Raw genomic sequence first — 19,822 nt, 5'->3', positions numbered from 1 at the left:
GTCTGGATAAATTCAGCATTTATTTATTCTTTGGTTAAGAGTTAATCTGCAGGTTATTTCTGTGAATATAATGTGATGCAGTTCATGAAGGACACAAGCTGAGGATAGATGTACAGGAGCTAGTGAGCTAAATGCTCATAACCAGGTTTAAATTTTACCCACTTTGGGCGTGAGTTTGCACAGTCAAGCGAGAGCTTAGTGAATGAGCTGGATAAAAACACTGAAGTGTTTATCAGTTAAGGAGTGGGGGGAGGTGTGTGTGGGGAGGGGATGTGTGTGTGTGTGTGGGGAGGGGGGAGGGGAGATTATAAATTATTCGTATGAAAAGCGCATTAAGTAAATTCTCGGTTAATTTAATGCAGACGATAATACAGACAGACCGTGGTTAACGCTAACAAAGTTTAATGGTTAACATTGGCCCTAAGGACTAGGGTGGAGTGTGTGTTGGTGACGTAGCTTTCTGTTTTTATATTGTTGCCGCGAATGTTTCGCATTTGTATCAGCATTTAAATCATATAGCTTTTCTGTTTATACAATAATAATATTAATAGCAACTAGTTTTTGTTACGTTTTTCATACTATTGGGCTTCGCCTTTTTTCCATTTTTTTGCGCTTTTTGGAGAACGCGAAGTATCTTCGTCTAAGAACAACAAACGGAATTCACCTCAGAACAACTAAACTCCGACTCAGGTACGATACAATGGATAATATTTGGCTTGTCCAGTGTGTGGAGTGGAGGATTTTTAGACATTCTTCCTCCGTCGTTAGTGATAATTTTATTTGTGATAGGTGTGTGTTAGTGAGCACTCTGACGGAGGAGATATCAGTGTTAGAGGAGCACATTCAGACTTTAGAGAGGGTTAGAGAGCGCGAGAGCAATGTTATTCCCGTAGCGGAAAGTCTGGGTGCCACAGGCGGAGATAACCAGCCCCCGACTCACAGCGTGACGAGTGGGTGACAACTTTGCAGCATAATCGTTCAGCCAAAAGCCTAAGTTTAGCCCACCGCAGCACACCTCTTCTGTGCTTTACGTGTCTAACAGGTTTGCTTATCTCAGTGATGCAATCGCTGTGAAACCTGAAAGAGCTCTGGTTATAGGAGACTCTATACTGAGACATGTGACATTAGCTAGGCCTTTAGGGGCGCCAGCAACAGTGATTAGGTGTATCCCGGGAGCCAGAGCACCGGACAAAGCAGGTGCTCTTAGGGCTCTAGGACAGCATAGGTTCTCTAAAATAGTGATACATGCTGGAGCTAATGATATACGCCTTCATCAGTCAGAGGTTGGAAGACCTTTGAGGACAAAGCTGGCCTGTTAGGGCACGACGGTGTCCATCCCACTCGGGAAGGTGCTGCTCTCATTTCTTGTAATATAGCTCATAGTCTCCGAAAGAGGCCTAGTTAATCGGTGACAATTAGATCTTTCTCATCTAAAGCGGTTATAGTTAATGAAATTATCACGGATCAGGAATTTGATATTCTTTGTTTAACTGAAACCTGGATTAAACAGGACGAGTATGTGGCTCTAAATGAAGCTAGTCCTCCTGGATTCAGCTACATACACCAGCCTCGGTTAACTGGTAGAGGAGGCGTTCCAATTATTTACAATGATAATCTGACTATCGTACAAAAACACAAATTGAACTCATTTGAAGTTCTCTATAGTAACATAAGTGTAGCTACAAATATTAAGTCAGATCAGTCGACCCCGATAATCATCATTTACAGACCTCCAGGGCCATATTCTGAATTTCTTTGTAAATTCGGCGATTTCCTCTTAAACTTACTCGTTTCCGTAGACAAAGCGTTAATTGCTGGAGATTTTAATATTCATTTTGAGAATCCAGAAGACCCTCTGAGAACTGCATTTATGTCCATACTGGACTGTGTGTAGTAGGACCCACTCCTAAAGCAGGTCACACTTTAGATTTAATAATATCTTTCGGATTAGGCATAAGAAATTTATTTACAATTCCACTGTCTAAAGTTAAATCAGATCACGATCTTGTCTCAACTAAAGTGTGTTATAGTAATAATGTATGCGCAGCACCACGCTACGGTTCTAAATGTACATTCACATTAAATACCACGCAGAGCTTTACCAGTAATCTCCCAGAGTTAACAATTTTGATTGGATCACCGTCTGACCCCACAGAACTCGATCAGGTGACTGAATATTTAGAGTTGACGTTCCGTTATACTTTAGATAATGTAGCCTCAATGAAAAAAAAATTTATTAGAGATAAGAAACTCGCTCCCTGGTATAATGACCGCACACATACTTTACAACAGACCACTCGGAAATGAGAACGTAAATGGCGTCAAACGTAATGATCTTTGTATGATAAAATGACTCGTGGCATGAATCTACACAAGGCGCTTCAGTTTTAAATAATCATTTAACGCTGAACCTAAACAGCAAAAGAACATGATAATAATAATCTAAAAAATAATAATCATCTTGATTTTAGCTGTTTATGTCCAGCATTGAATAATTGTTTATTTAATAATAAATAAAGCTGCTCACATTGCGTGCGCTTTCACTTTTTAAAAAATGCAGTGTTTAATCAGCAAGTATATGTCACCTCTCTTTATGATAGAGGAATTTCCTGATTAAAACAAAGCTGCTCGTGTCGGCTCATATCGGGAGCATTTTGATCAAAGGGGAGATTAGAAGGGGGGAAAGTAAAACTGTGTACAAACAACATTGCATGTGTGTGAATGGCCGAAATGTGGTTGTGAATAAGTCTTTTAGTGAATGTAAAATGTTCGCGTGAATCCGCGGCGCGCGTGCGCTCTTTCACTTTGCCGAGTTTTGATCTAAAGTCAGATGAATGCGCGCGCCGATATGAGAGATTTATAAGGGATTTCTCTTTTCCAGAAAAATAACAAACACACATTTATACGTGTTAATTAAGCGCTGTCTTTGCGGCGCTGTGCGAAACGCACGCTGAAGTGAGCCACCGTATCTCAGTCATAATATACAAATATGTTTTAGATGTGTAGTGGGCTGCGCGCGCACAACCTCTCGCGGGTGAGCCTCTAAATACGCTGTTTCAACGGGGGTGGGAATAAGAAACACCGCACCGGCAGAACTAGACTAATGATTATGAATGCGTCGGGGAAAACAGCAAGAAAACTGACTGGCCATTTTAATAATTCATTGATAAATTGATGTCTTTTCGTTTCGGCTGTGAGTGGATGCGCTGTACTAATCCACGTTTCATACGAATTACATAAGCTGATTTTTTCCCCCATTAGTTTATATAAAAGCAGACATTTTGCTTTCTGTAAGTATATATTTTTCACGTCTGTGAGGCGAGTATACACGGAGTTTCGGTTTATTTTCTGATGCGCTCAAGTTCACAGAAACCAATAGAGAATAGCGCTGTATCCCTGTTTTTGATTTCATTATTTTACAACATCATAACGTTTTGTCGTCATTGTGCGTGCACTTAAATAAAAGTAAAGTCTTATAAAGGCTATGTAGCTTATATAGGTTTATTATATAGTTTTTGCCCATTAATCTGACAACACCTGTGACTCACCCACATTTTCTGATACACACAGCCAGAGTTTTCTGGCTACGCGAGTGTTACACATGATAAAATATAAAGGCTCACTGTGTTAACATTTACTTTGCTTAAATTTGATGGAACTAAGAAACGCCTATATTTAAGTTCTAAATTTGTACTGTAATTTTAGTACTGTGATGATAAATTCGTTTAAATGTTTCACTTGTATTTTATAAGGTTTTTGCCGGCAGTGATACAGTGCAACGGGGGTGCTGGGATGTGAAAATGTAATTTGTTTAAATGTTTTCATAATTTATTAAAGAACATTATGATAATCATAACAGCCTACTGCATTTAATTCTTATAATAACGCAAAAACACATCGACATCTGCTGACGCAGTAGCCCGGCCTGACAATGTTAGAATTTTTATGGTAATTTATTTTCCGTTTATTTCCGTTAATAAATCTACTACAAATTTAAAGAACAGAAAATATAAGATGACAAAAAACATACATGTGTAGCTTTTTTAATTACACATGATAAAATCTAAAGGCTTACATTTACTTTGCTTAAATTTGATCCTAATAAGATTTAATTTAAGTTAAATTCTACATTTGTACTATAATTTTGATACTGTAATTATGAATTTGTTTAACTACAATGTTTCACTTGATTTTTTTTCCGCTACTATGTGGAGCTCTAACGGAGCGCGGCTCATTAATCCTGCAGAGAATAAACTGATGCCCGAGGCGTCAGTCTGTAGTTATATAGCGCCACTCAGCGGTAGAAGTCAGCAAACGCACAAACCCAAATGTCGCCACCGTGAGGCGTGGCGGTAAAACCAGAATACCGCATGAGTAACATCTGTAGGAGGAGTGGAATGTGAGAAATCTCAGTGGAGAATGTACTGACTTCCCCCACTACTGACTGTTAGATGGTGCTAAGATGGGTTCTTTTGTCCTGCCGGCGCACAAATGTGTTTGTGTTAAAGCCAGCTCAGGCAAACCTGATGAATGCAGGAGGACACACACACACACACACACACACACACACGGATGGCACTTTAGCCGTTAGTGCATTAACGCTGTCTTGTAAATAGCGTATTAAACCTATGAACACAGCCGTTCAAAAAAAATACCAAACAGACACATAGTCTATTTTGTCCGCAAGTGAAATACATCGATATGTTAATAATTTACACCATGATAACATTAATGCAGAAGGATTTGAAGAGACTTGTGTCTATTGCATCATGACTTTGAGACGTTCACAGTATATTCAAACCATAGACAGTGTTTATTTTGCTGAACATTACAAAACAGCCATGTCCAATAAAACAGTGCATCTTTAATAAGCCACATTGGTTTCGAGTCAGAAGTAAAATTACAGAAAGACCGAAAACTTGATCCTGAACAGCCACGGGCTGACTTTAACAATAATAGTCGATTGTTTTTATATTTATGTTTTTGTATATATTTTTAAATGCTCAAATGAACGTTTCAGAGTATATAATTTGTTGTGTTATCTGTTTACAGCATTGGCTGATTTTGTGATTGAGACCCATGAGTTACGTCGAAATATTTTTTATTAGTAGTAGTAAGCCAGGCTTTATTAACCTTGGACAAATCACAACATAAGCCCCCCTATCGTGCACGCGCTCTCTCTCTCTCATTCTCTCTCACGCACACACATACACACACACGCACACACATATTACACATGAAATCATGTAAAACCAAATGAAACTATGGCAAAAATATATTAACAGTGAAAAATACAGTAGTATCCTGTAGGTGATTCCTGTCCTGATAACAGGCGCTAACCCTCTGGAACTGTTTAGTTCTGTTAGTATTGTGTTCATGTGTGAATGTTTATGGGGATTTAATCTGTCTCTGCTGCCGCATCTATTCACAGTTGTGATAAGTGATTAATGCCCCATCAGATCTTTGATGGGGAAACGTTATGGTGGTTAAATGACTAAAGACATACTGATCCGTATGGACAGATATTTGTTCCAGATATTATGCGCCATTAATCGATTTGTTATGCCAAATTTTTGACTATCAGTGAAAAAAAAAAATCAGCGAAAACATCAAAAATATAATGAAAACAAACCCAAGCAAAAGTTGCATTTTAAGCTTTACTTTGCAGCAAAATATTATTTACCAGTGTATTAAATGGAAATAGATAAAATACACCGTAATGTAAAATACTGTACATAGCCCGTCTTTAAATAAATTACAGATGTTACCATATCTTTAAGGATTATTAAGGATGCATTCCTTTTTTTCAGCATAGAAGGGTCAAGTAATATAAATGAAGACATACAGGCAATATACATATATATTGTCAGTGTTAGACTCACCTGAAGAGAAAGAGCTGTTTTGGGGGGCACTTTTGCCACTAAACCCTGCTCTTTCCGCTTTTTAAACTTCCTGAAGTATTCCTGAATTAGGAATGTGGCATAGAACTTCCCAACTGTCACCTCATCATCTGGAAACAGAAACAGTATAATACAACTATTCTTAAGTATAATTATGCTTTTAGGTAATTTAAAAAAAAGTGTTTTGAAATATAAAGAAATGCTGGGATTGTAAGATAAAAAATAGCATAGAAAAAATAGCCTCGAATTCAATACAATTTAGAAAAAAAAACATTTTCAAAAACTCATTTAGAACAGTAGTTCTATCAAAAAATACAACAGGATCAGTGTCAGGTGGATTCCTGAAGTATTTGCTATATCATCAAATTATTCCAAGCTTGTATCTCTATAATACAATTCACAATTGTTTTGGCAAGACAGGATGGCATTCCACTCTTGCCTGTTAAGTATAATGATGTGCAGTATATGCAGATGGCAAAGGACATTTACTTTTTTTTTTAATGATGGACTTAACAAATTTTTTTGTAAGATAAAAAAAAATAATAAAGTTGGAGCCTACCTGTGATCTAAAGTGCATTAAATGTATGCATAAGAAAACTGATATAAACCACAATTCAAATCATAAAATTTGTATTTGTAAAGTATTTGTCACGGCGTATGTCAGTGATGGGCATGTGCTTAATCTAACAAGAAGTTAGATACAGTAATTTGTGAGGTTGAGGCCTTACTTGGCACTGCCAGTGGAAACCATGAGCTCAATGTGGCGTGCACCTAAATATCCTATAGCTCCTCACTCACTCCATAGGCTCATTAAGTAGGCAGCCTCCCCTAATTAGTTGTGTGAAGGAATAGGGCTTCTGAAAATGGAGCAGGTTGTAAAGTAAGGTAGGGAGTGAGCAAGGAGCTATAGGAAATTTAGGCGCACACCACATTGCTCTTTCCTCAGCTTTGAGCTCACGGTCGCCGCTGGCACTGCCAGGGTCAATCTCAGCCTTGCCGCATTGTTCACCAGTGTAACAGATTAGATTCATGGACAGCACCACAGATATGGACATGAAGTGAGGTCTTATGGAAAAGGGGTAATTTTAATAGGAATATTGGGGAAAGTAAGGGTTAAAAGAAAGGACGAACGGGGGAAAAGGGTGCATGTGCAGGTCTGTGGCCAGTGCCCCACTGACATGCAGGCACAGTCTGGTGAACAGTGGCACCAAGTAAAGTGGCAGAGTGGGCCTCAGTCAGTTCCTCTCGTGATTGACCTAACTGGCTCCTCCCAGGTCGCATTAGCACAGCAACAGGGGCGTACATCACGTTTTTTGCATGCCACTCCTTGTGTTTTTAACATCCACTATGCTACTCTGCTCTGTAGTTTTTTAGGTCCAGACAGACCGACAAGCAGACAGCCCAACACACCCTGAGCTACACTCCCCATCATGTTTTATAGTGTGGGGAGAAGCCTGAGAGCGATTAGTATGGATTAACCAACAATCGGTGCCCATTCCCGCTGCCCCACCCTCCTTGCAAACCTGCAGAAGGGGGAGGACATTTACCTAGTGAGCTCCAGAGTGAATGAGGAGTGATAGAAGATTTAGGAGCAGGTCACATTGCCTGTTCCTCAGCTCCGAGCTCATAGCAGTGGCAAGTGCTCAACTTTGTTAGGGACTCACCCCAACTCAGGTCCATGCCAGGTAATAATAATAATAATTATTATTATTCATTTTATTTATAAAGCATTTTACATTTGTGGATAAATCTCAAAGTGCTACACAAGCACATTAAAAGTTGGAATAAAAGAGTAACGTTCCCCTATTAATATGCTTTACTTAGCAGAAAAGTATGCAGTCTGTGGTGCTTGCACGTTCTCAGGCAGGGCATTCAAGAACCGTGGAGCAACTGCTGTGAAGGCTTGATCCCCTATTGTGTTGAATTTTGTCCTGGGGCAGAGAGGGTAGGTATTTGTAGCGCAAAGTTGTCGTTTTTGTGGATTGTGAAGTAAGGAGATCTTTAAGGTTAAGATGCACTGGTGAGTGCATTTACTGCAGTAAGTAGACAGAGTTTATATTCAATATAGAGGTGCATGAGAAGACATAATGATTTTGATTTATTTTTTAAAAATTTAGTTATAATTTATGGTCAGAGACACCCAGGTCATTTAGAGATATTGAGACAGGAATGGAGTCAGTAACACGGATGTGTTAAAACGAGGATGTGGCCCTAAGGGTGGGAACCTCAACATTCTGCTTCAGATTTAGGCAATCCGAAAGTTTGGGGAACTCAGCAGCAAAATGATTAGAGGGTGTGTCCACATATGTAGATGTTCAGGTGTCCAACTATTAACACCCTAAATTATGTACAGAAAGTTGAAAGAAACTCTTTCATCCATTTCTGTGATAAAACCTGGGTGTTGCTTTGCTTTTTTTTTTATAAATAAGGATATATGAGTATTTTTATAGAGAGTGGATCTTTACATTTAACTGCCAGACATTTAAAGGTAGACAATTTAGGAAGAGGAAGTGGATACGAATTTGTGCGGTGGATTACGACCAAACCCTCACCACGACCAGTGGTTTGGGCTTTGTCAAGGTAAGCCTATCCAGGAGGGCAAGACTCATTTAAAACAGAGTAAGCTTCAGGCTTATGCCAAGTCTCAGCCAGACAGATGATATTAATCCTCTTCTAAAAAAAGTGATTATGGATTTGTAAGGGTTAACCCCTAGAGGGCGCCAAAGCGCCCAAAGACTGGTTCTTGTTGTTTTATGTTTGTAGTTTTGTTTTAGTTGGACTTCAAGTCCCAGACTGCACCTAGGTCAGGTGATGCAAACATTCACCTGAACCGAGGAAAAGTAATTAAATTAAGGATTATAAATAGCCTGACTGAACTCCTTATTTGAACCGCCAGCTCGCCTTCAGCAATTATGCCACACACGCGCCGATTTAGAAGCCCTGACAGGATTAAGCGTTATTTATTTGTTACTTTAATATTTAGTGTAACGTTACTTTTGGCCAGAGGACAAAGAAGTCTACTCCAGGATTGGTGTTTCACCTGGTCCGTGGCTAAGCAGTGTTTTTAGTGTCCGTGGTTACAGTGCTTGGATGATGTAGTCGAGCTGCGAACAAGAACAAGATGAAAAATTCATCCAAATGATGTCAAAGTCAAAATGGCAAATAGCCGTTAAATGTTAAGGCTTTGCGTAAAGTTCAGAAAATCATAAAAGTTCAGAAAAACGGCTATTGGGGCACAATAACATTGAGAGCGCAAAGAAGTGCCGAACAACTGATGCCTGATCCTCTCCCACTGCTTTCCAACCCCTGTGTCTGCATTCTCCACTAGTGTAACAGGTTGATGCATGGGTGGCACCACAGACACAAGGTGAGGTCTTAAGAAAATAGAGTGGGAGAGTAGGTCCACAGGGGCAGCTTCTGCGTTTCCATGAGCACTCTTCCCGCTGACCTGGCCAACTGGCCCCCTTTTGATGCTCAATGGCTGGGCGGTTTTCCCGCTTAGGAATGGGCTGACTGTACGTGGGAGTGTAAGTGTCACAGGAGCTCGTGCAGTCTTCACGCGGCTTTCAGTTTTGCTCTTTTAAAGTCCCTGGGGCACCACTTTGTCACTATTCCGTGTTTTTATACATGACTCATCTCCGTAGAGCTCCAGTGAAAGACCAGACACCAAGCTTTACTCCCTGCCCTTATTGTATAACACATGAAGAAGCCTGAGGTCTATTAGCGTTGATTACTTTGCAGCTATGCGCTCCTTCGCACACCTTATAGCTTATGGAGGAAGCGAGGAATGATAACAGATTGTGGCACAAGCCTATCACTGGTGCATGTCGTGACACTGTTCCTCCCCCAGCTCCTAGCTTCAACCGTGTTAGGGACTCAACTCAAGGTCCATGCCAGGTGCCCCCTACATTTTCCATGAGTGTAACAGGTAGATGCATGGGCGGCACCACAAACACGAACACAAGATGAGGTCTGATAGAAAACTTTATTAGGAATATTGGGGAAAGACAAGGTTAAAAGGAGGGAGAAGGAAAAAAAGGAAGGAAAAAAATGAAAGAAGGGATGCACGTGCAGGTCTGTGGGCAGTGTGGGCACAGGCTGGGAAATATTGGGGGCAGGCAGAGAGGCAGAGTGGGCCCCCTGCCTGCTGAGCTCCAGAGTGAGCAAGGAATAATAATAAAGATTTTGGCACAAGCCACACATTTTAATATAAGGATTACATTTAATCAATTACTACTGGCACATTTTATAAAAAAATTCATATTTATATTTATGGAATATGTGATAGAATGAAATGATGCAATAGATTTATTAGAGGTGGTGCAGATTTATGTTGCCATACATTTTTTTGAATAATTTCGAATTATATTTGACATAAATTATTATGTCAAATAATTATTTATTTGGCTAGGCTAAAGCCTAGAGAGGTAACAAAACTAATCACTTAGCCACCATGCCAGGATTTTATTTTATTAAAAAAAAAAAAACATTAATATCCTATGTTGGTTAGGTTTCATATACGTTGATTTTTTGGGGGGGATATTTGACTTAAAGCAAGAGCCAAAAACCCAAGATCTGTACCTACCTCCTGCTGGTGGCACAACTTGGTCCAGCAACTTCATACTGGTTCTCTTCCAGATTTTTTTAATGATTGCCCTCAGTTCTTCATTTGCTTGCTCCAGATTACCTAACACCATTCATGAGATAAACTGTAGCTGTAGCACATATCTTGTCTTAGCCAAGATTCTACAATATCACATGATCATTTTTTTGTACCTTCAGTTTTAATCCGGAGTGCCGTGCGTACAAGAGCAAACAAGGTAGCGTTAAACATTACTGTGCCATCACTGTTCAGGGGCATGTTCATAGATACCAGCCGCTGAAATGAAGAAAAATTAATTGCATTTATAGAAATAAGGTTAGACACATATATGTTGTGATCATGTACAGTTGACATAAAAATGGTAATATTGCAGGCCTTATTTATGTAAAATATTATTAATAATAATAATAATAATAATAATAATCAGCAGAAAAAAAGAGGAGAAAAAGGAGAAGAAGAATACAACTTTTTTTCAATCTTTTTTTCCACTTTTATTGCGATGATAGGTGAAAAATAAATAATAAATAGAAACCTTACAATAACCTGGATGTATATGTGTGCACACTCTTTTATAACAGGTCATGTGTCTACACTCAGAATTAACTAACTATATTTAAACTAATTTTCAAAAATTTTTATTATATCTGCCTTAAGTCCAAATTTTTTAGTTTTTTTTTTGCCTGCCAGTGTTGGGGGATGTTACTTTTTAAAGTAACTGATTACATTACAAAATTACTGTCTTTAAAAAGTAATCAGTTACATTATAGCGTTACTTTCTGATAAAAGTAACTAGTTAGAGTACTGTTCCATTGCAGAAAATGAAAACTCTTTTGCAAGTTGTTTTAGTCAGGACCTTTATAATTATTATACCATCATCACTAAGCAAAGTTTGGCCTTTAATCTGTTAACTACTAATACCCCTATCTCACCTATTTGGTTTCGCACGGTAGCCGTGAGTACAGTAAGTTTTGGCGCTGTGATTAGGTTTCCATCTTTCTACGCATCGTCCTTTTTACGCATCGTCCTTTCTACGCATCGGCCCTTGCATAGTCAAACCGCATAGGTGAGATAGGGGTATAACAGCAGGAATAACAGAGGGTGGCGTGTTATCGGGTGCGGCATTTGTTGTTAGGAATGACTGCTGTCTGGCTCACAGATTACATGAATTGTCTAAATAATGAATTACATTAAAAAAAACGAAATAACTGAGTACTTAAATGATGGACATAACGCGTTAGATTACTCGTTACATCAAAAAAGTAATTCACGTACTCTAACGCATTACTTTTTAATGCACTACACCAAACACTGGCCATGGCCTCATGGGTAGAATTAAATTTTTTCCAAAAACCCTTTTTTAAAGACAAGACAACGTAAAACACCATGCTCACAGTTAAGCACCATCATGGGGCTAATTCTTTTCACCTGGAATAGGGTTTTTTGTCCAGACAGAGGCAAACATGCATATACTAAATAGTAAATAGTAAACAATTTCGGAATAATTTTGCTAAAAATGCCTTCTACAGGGAAAAGCTGGAAGCTTCTGCACATGATCCTGGCAAACTCCACAAAATCTTCACTTTACTAATCAACTCACTGACCCCTTCTGCTCCATCCTCTCTGACTGCTGATGACTTCGCCATATTCTATGCCGGGAATTTTTTTTTCCTTTGCTCCCAACCCAACCCCTAAAGCAAAACTTAATGACCCACCCCCCTGCCTTTTTTAGCATAATTTTCAAATTTGACAACTGATGACATTTAGCCCATTATCTCATCCTCCAATCCCACTACCTGTTCATTAGACCCAATCTGTTCCACAATGCTTCAGGTCATCTCACAATAACTCCTTCCATTTATCACAAGCATCATTAACCAATCCATATCATTTGGTCACGTCCCTGCTCACTAGCTCTTGTTGATGTCTTCTTTGAAAGATCAGAAGAATTTGCCTATTTCTTTTTACACAGGCTACTCAGGTGCTTGTTAAGTCCCTTGTTATTTCAAGACTGGACTACTGTAACTCGCTCCTGGCAGATCTGCCTCTGTCCACCAATCGTCCTCGACAGCTGATCCAGGATACCGCTGCAAATCTCATTTATAGCACTGCACAACTGGTCCCACCATCTCTTAGAGATGGAAGAAGACGTGCATCTAGACTCTTTTCTGTTTTGGCACCTAGGTGGTAAAATAAATTTCCTCCAGATGTCTGTAAAGCCGAGTCTCTGGCAAACTTTAAATGACAACTTAAGACATATCTGTTTTTATCTCATAAAAACCTGCAATGGTAAGGTGTAGACATTGTGTAGAGATTTTTATATCCACTAAAGGTGTAAAATATGCTGTTTTTTTCATATACCTTGCAGGCCACTCTGTGGGGACAGAGTTTGCCGAACCCCAGGGGTGGCTGAATCCTTCTAAGCAATGTCACCACATCCAGATGCTTAATCCTTCCCCTATGTCAACATACAAGAAGCTTGGATTTATTACTGGCTCCCAAGAGAAGGAATGTTGGCAAACTCATAGATTTATACTAAAATCTGTGTTTCTAGGAACACTCTGGACTGGTCACTTTCTTTTGTGGATGTCTAACCATTAAAATGTAATTAATTGTAATTACCTGCATGCTAAATATTAATCTCAAACAAAATGTTTAAAGGGTTGTTTACCCCTACTTCTTGGAGTATTCATCATAAACAACTCCAGGTACATCTAAATACATTCATCAGAAAGCAAAAGAACAGAAGTGACTAACTTTGCCTCAGGGTCATACTCTGCCCATATCCTCTTGAACTCATCAAGATGATGTGGTCCTAGTATGGACCAGTCCCGTGTTAGGTAGTCAAAGTTGTCCATTATAACAGCCACAAACAGGTTAATAATCTGTGGACAGTAAAACAGAAAGTGTGATGACAAAATTGTCCTTAAATGAAATAATGTTCCCCGTTCAAATCAAATTCAAATCAATTCAAATTCAAATTTTATTTGTCACATACACAGTCATACACAGTACGAAATGTAGTGAACTGCTTATACGACTGCCATTGAGCCTAAAAGAGAATTAAAGTTTACAAATAAGAAATAAATATGAATAAAAGAAATACGATAGAAAATTAAATAGAAAAATTAAATTAAACTAGGAAAAAATAGAACTAAAAATAAAAATAGAAATATGATGTACATAAAAAAATAGAAATATACTGTACTATATATATATTTACATACACACGTAGGTTCACACCAGCTGGTAGCTGTTTTTGTAAATTAACTCAGGTTATGGTTGTAAGAGCCATATTTCATTTTATGATTCTTTTGTTGTGTTTAATTAATTTTTAGTAGTTAAGCATTCACTTATAAATGTAAGTTGTTGTGTGTGACGTCATTTCATAATTGTGTATTTGCAGGATTATTACACACGGTACTAGTTGTTAAGATGCGGAAGTTTTGGGGAACCAGTGTTGCCAACTTAGCGACTTTGTCGCTATATTTAGCGACTTTTCAAATCCCTCTAGCGACAATTTTTTAAAAAAGCGACTAGCGACAAATCTGGCGACTTTTTCTTGTGTTACTGGAGACTTTTGGAGACTCTGATGTGTCTGTACTGACTCTTCTCAACTTGCCACAGCAGCTGCCGCCGCCGGCCCCTCCCCCGTCCCAAAGCAGTCACAGACCCCCGCCCCCAGCTGCAGTTACTGCAGGAGATGCTCACTCCTACGAGTCTTGACTGCCCATGCGCAAATCCGCCGTTAAGTAATCCCGCCTTGACGACTTATATTGGACACATGAGGAAGGATTAGGGAAAACACGCAAAATGCAAATACGACGTAATTACGTCATCAATATGCAAATATACGCATGACGTCATCTAGCGACATTTGGCGACTTTTCGAGCAGACTTTAGCTACTTTCCGTTGAAAATAGTTGGCAACACTGTGGGGAACACAAGCTTTTGACCGTGATCTAACACAGCTATGACTGGAAGTACAATTCATCAAGATACAGCAAATAAGTTGTTGCAGCCATATTGGATTTATGCAAGAAAAAACTGTAAGAAGTGTTGAGCTTTGATGTTAAAAATAAACGAAGGAACAAAAGGAATTCACGGACGTTTGTGCCGTGAGTAATCGAGTTCAATAAGAAAGACATACATTAGAACTTGTGGAATAACATGCCCATGCAATGGTAATTTCAAAAACCCCAGCTGGTTGCTTTTTTGTGAATTAACTCAGGTTATGGTAATTTCACTCCTAAAATATAGAGTGACTGCATTTACAAGCTATCACAGAAAAACTGTTAACAGACATATTACCAATTACTCTCACTGCATGCAGTAGCTGAGACTTATGACAGAAGCATTTTGAATCAGCTCCATTCAACAAACAAACATGAGGCACTCACCAGAAAGGCACAGAGCATGTAGAAACTGACAAAGTAAATGATGGAAAAATGACTGCCACAGTCCTCACTGGTGGGGGCCTCATCAGAACCCCTTTCACATGGATGGTTAGGAGAGCAGGCCAGCATTATCTCCTGCCAAGCCTCACCTGTTGCACATCTGCAGATTGGCACACATAAGTTCACATGTATTTCCCATGTGCTTGACCTTCTGAATTATAAAAGACCAAATGAAAAAGGAAAAGGCAGAACTCACCTGAAAAGTAACAGCACTGCCTGCGGAAATGTCTGAAAATTGTTGTTTCGGTTAATTTGGGTGTTGTCTTTCAAGGCTATCTTACCAAACATCTGTAAAAAAAAAAAAAAAAAAAAAAAAAAGAAAACAAATGAATAAACCTGATAACATTAGTCCAATCAGATTGCCTTAAACCATTTCCTTTAAGTACTCTGGCCCCCACACACCTAAAGCCCAACAGCCTAAAGATATTTACTGGCTGCTGTAACGATACAATTTCTCTTTGGGATTAATACAGTACTCTATCTATCTATTATAAGCTTGGTAATGTCAGTGGTTCTCAATCCTAGTCCTGAAGAACTCCAGTGAACAGAGCCATGACAGCAGGCTTTAGTTTAGGTTAAAGTTGCAGCCTGTGGCAGACAACTGTTAAATTCTTTAAATTTTAATCATTTCTTTATTTAGCAGACTGATGCATTGGACAGAATGTTGAGAGGCATGTTGTCCCATGATGGTGGCAGAGGTGCTGCATATGCTGTGCCTGTCAGGAATAACCCCTGGAGGGCGCCTTGCACCCAGAGACTTTTTTTTTTGGACTCTATGTCCCAGAGTGCAAGTCGGTCAGGTGATGGGAGCACAATCGTGACAGTGCTGTACAGTCTCTTAGTGTGCAGATTAACCATCTAGAAAGAGTGGATAGCTATTTTTTTAAAACTTCAATCTGCTTTAGTTGCTCCATTCCATGGACATTGCCCATAAACAGCTCAACTGTCCTTATCTGACACTTCAGCTGTTTGAGATGATGTCTAGGCATAGGGGAGATTGGTCTGATGCTGCCCAGACAGCTCCCTGGCCTGAGTCAGGTGATGGGAGCAGGAATTAGGTCATGTAACGGTATGCGAATTGAGGATGGAGGCAGGAACAGTACATGTTAATCCTGTGCAAATTTTGTCAAATGAGAGCTCTGTGTTAGTGAGTTGCAAAAAAAAAAGGGTAGGAAGGGGAGAGATTAGAGTCACAGGAAACGGAGCTGAGAAACACAGAGCTGTGTGTGTGCATGTGTTTCATTATTAAAGGAACATAGTTACATTTGTTCATGGTAAATCAAAAGTAAAAAGAAGGATAAAGGTCTTTTGTTCTAGGGAACTATTGCTCTTTTTGTTGTTGTTGGACTTTTTTACTGAACCATTCATTATAAACTCTATATGCTCCTGGTAATGAAAATCCCAGAAAATCAGGCCTTTAACCATCTGACACCAATAAGCATGGCATGATTAATAATACTGAGATAAAAAATAAAAAAAATCACATTTATTATAATGTTCATTTTAAAACCTTGTCTGAAACTCTTGACCTGTATTTTCATTTTTTTGCATTATGACAGATTATTGGAGAATAACTGCTTCAGTGAGCAGATTTAATAGAGTGTAGTGTTATATAGACTACATATCTATATAGACTAGATCTATATAGATATGTAGATTTTATGTAAAATAGTGAAATAATTTCCATTTTTATTTAATTTGTATTCCATGTAAATCGCCTATTTTCCCTAACATTCTTTAAAAAAAAACCAGAGTAAATAGTATAAGAAATAAAGACACACAAGAGATCTGTAGTGAATAGAGGGGAAAAAATAGAGAGAAGTAGATATTAATTCAAGACTTGCCTGCATTCCAATAACAGCGTAGATGAAGAAAAGCATTACTATCAGCAGTGCTACATAAGGAAGTGCCTAAAGAGATACAGATAAAAAAAAAATCACAGAGAAAAATTTATGTATTTATTTATTTCATTCTTAGAGCCATTTCCAAAATCAAAATCTAAGTCACTTCTCACTTGGAAAGATTTGATAAAAGTCCACAGCAAGGTACGAATTCCCTCTCCACGTGAAAGTAGCTTCACCAGTCTCATAACTCGAAAGAGTCGGAAGAAGGTAATGGAAATCCTGGCATTATCTTCTGTATTCTGGAGCCCCTTTCAGCATTTTACAGACAGACAAAAAAGCAGGAACACACAGACACACAGGAACCAACCCACCCCATCATACACATACAAACACAGAACACACAAAAACATATTTTTAATAATATAACCAATTATATGCATTTCATATATTACACTAAACAGGGAGCTCAAGACAAGATGTTATGAATCTGATGATTTTTTAAAAAAAAATCCACCAATATTCAATTCAATTCAATTTTATTTATATAGTACTTTTAACAATGGTCATTGTCTCAAAGCAGCTTCACAAAAATGAAATCATTTTTTAGAAAAGAAAATATTTGGAAGTGTGTATGTGTGAGAAAAATGTGTCTAGATAATAATGAGATGAATAAATGATGAATTAAATGTCTCTTGCTTCACAGATTTATCGATAAAACTACAGACATGAAATGGAAAAAAAACCCCACAAAAATATGCGCTACTCGCTGAATACAACGTGACAGCACGCAGAATCCCCGGGCTTTGACTGCGCTTCCTCCATTCGTTAGTACTGTAGTAGTACACTAAAAAATTGCTGGGTTTCTGTAAACACATCGTTGGGTTGTTTATGCTGGGTCAAAATTCTGTGTTATTTCGGGTACTTTAATCACACTATTGGGTTACTTTTGCTATGAATACTAAAAGTGCTGCATGATAAAACTCAATGCAAAAAAAGTTACTTATCCGTTTTGTCCCTAGACCTTTTGTTCCAGTGTTTATGCAGTAACCCATGAATGAACACAATGATTTAAGAATTTAATTAAACAGGAATATATATATATATATAAGTGGCATTTTAATTCAAATCCAAATTTTAATAGTTAATGATCGGTGCATGGGCGTCAACTTACACGCTCTGTGATATTTCATTTTCAAGAGCCCTTTACTAAAGCATTCGCTAGTTAGTAGGTAAGTAAGCAAATAAAATATAAATGAATAAATAGCTTTAAATTGTACTTTAGCATATATATATAATGCATGAAGAAAATATAATTTATGTATTCGTGTTTAATTAAATTCTTAACATTTTAATGGTTAGTGATTGTCGCAGACATTCACACAATTTTGGGGGGAAGGGATTGGCTTGTACAGTCGGCGCCCTGCTGTAACCAGCAGATCAAAGGAACAGTTATCTGCTATGACACGTAGCCTTCTGAGTTTGGAGGCTAGAGTTGGTTGGTTGGAAGCACGTTTAAAGGAGAAGGTAGTGTCACAAACACACACACAAACTCTACGTGCACACACACAATCTCTCCGTGCAGATACATCGTGCAGGGAATAACTGAACAACAGTATTAGATACACCTGGCCATAAATAAAAATGAATATTTAGCCTAAAAAGATGCTTTAAAATGTATCTAAAATTTATTCATCGGCATGTATAAACCCACAGCCCTAACAAAAGGCAGCGTTATGTAGGTTACATTTTAAAAGTACAATCGAAAGTAAATTACAAACTGCATGTAATGTTGTAAAATATGAATAAAACAGTATTAGACACAAATATATGATATGGTATATGCAATGAAAAAGCTATTTACACATGAGTGCTCAAATGTAAAGCAAACACAATTATTACTTTATTGTGTATACTGTATTTAACTTCATTTAGCCGTTTAAGTTATATGAAAAATAATGTACCTACCAGCCTACAATAATTTTCTGTTCAAATTTAAAGATGCTCATGTGTGTGCAAAAAGACGAATTTTACAAAGAATACAAAAGTGTATAATCTTTAATAAAGTTGGTCTAATACAATATTGTTTCCAATACTGAAGCAAACATGATTTTGTTTTAGTCTATTCTCTAAATACAACGCGACAGCACGCTCTGTAAAGCCTCTTGTCATTTTTATGATAGGTGTGAAGTAATCAATCCGGTTAAGCTGCTGGGGGAATTTGCAGAATTGGGAGTTTTAAAACAATTTAACAAGATCGAGCAGACATCTCTGCATAAAATGTATTTTGCCAGCAAAATATAAACATAAGGAGATATAACATTTTTAATGGTAACAATTAAATCAGACTTCATAGTTGGATTTGATACTTTGAGTGTAATTCATAAATTTAGCATAGTAAAAGTACCCTACCATGGATGTCGCCGCCGACAAAGAGCGCATGTTTATGTTACCGCGGATGTATCGCCCAGTCTCACAGAGACTCAGGAGGCTTATAAACAGTTTGACAGCAAAATGAGACATTTTCGCAGTATCGTGATTGTGATTTTTCAATTTATTTATTTTCAAAAGATGCAAGATAATACTGCTAAAATATATAATTTATAGAAAAATGTTAGGCACATCAGTCACTTAACCCCAAATAAAAGATCTTTCGGAGTGTTATGATATAGTTGTAAAATAACAAATGTACGGTGCACACTGCATACTAAACCTAAACAAATTAAATTAAATTCAATTCAATTTTATTTGTATAGCGCTTTTAGCAATTTTCATTCCAGCAAAGCAGCTTTACACAATCAAATAATTATTTAAGTTTGTATGAAATGTGAATTTGTCTAAATCAAAATGGTCAGTTTGTCCCTGGTGAGCAAGCCGAGGGCGACAGTGGCAAGGAAAAACTCCCTGAGATGGTAATAGGAAGAAACCTTGAGAGGAACCAGACTCAACAGGGAACCCATCCTCATCTGGGTGAAACAGAAAGCAGTAAATGATCTGCATTTATACAGTGTGTAGGGTGGGAGG

At 38.1% G+C, this 19,822-nt stretch overlaps 1 protein-coding gene across 4 annotated transcripts in view; it reads right to left on the bottom strand.

The window, feature by feature from the left end:
• Positions 1–19,822, bottom strand: part of cacna1c (calcium channel, voltage-dependent, L type, alpha 1C subunit) — a 235,836-nt gene that overhangs the window by 25,741 nt on the left and 190,273 nt on the right. For 2 of the 4 annotated variants that reach the window (XM_053508748.1, XM_053508747.1), the window contains exons 32-40: positions 16,972–17,109; positions 16,802–16,867; positions 15,154–15,245; positions 14,901–15,057; positions 13,258–13,385; positions 12,862–12,958; positions 10,677–10,779; positions 10,486–10,587; positions 5,883–6,010 (exon numbers count right to left, since the gene is read on the bottom strand). In XM_053508748.1, the coding sequence (XP_053364723.1) occupies positions 5,883–6,010; positions 10,486–10,587; positions 10,677–10,779; positions 12,862–12,958; positions 13,258–13,385; positions 14,901–15,057; positions 15,154–15,245; positions 16,802–16,867; positions 16,972–17,109 (1,011 nt within the window). The remainder of the gene's footprint in view (positions 1–5,882; positions 6,011–10,485; positions 10,588–10,676; positions 10,780–12,861; positions 12,959–13,257; positions 13,386–14,900; positions 15,058–15,153; positions 15,246–16,801; positions 16,868–16,971; positions 17,110–19,822) is intronic. The other 2 variants (XM_053508750.1, XM_053508749.1) reach the window with 1 other exon arrangement.

The sequence above is a fragment of the Clarias gariepinus genome, chromosome 12 (assembly GCF_024256425.1).
Source record: "Clarias gariepinus isolate MV-2021 ecotype Netherlands chromosome 12, CGAR_prim_01v2, whole genome shotgun sequence".
Classification (NCBI taxonomy): Eukaryota; Metazoa; Chordata; class Actinopteri; order Siluriformes; family Clariidae; genus Clarias; species Clarias gariepinus.
Note: the sequence above shows the minus strand (reverse complement) of the source record. Positions and strands in the feature narration are given on the sequence as shown.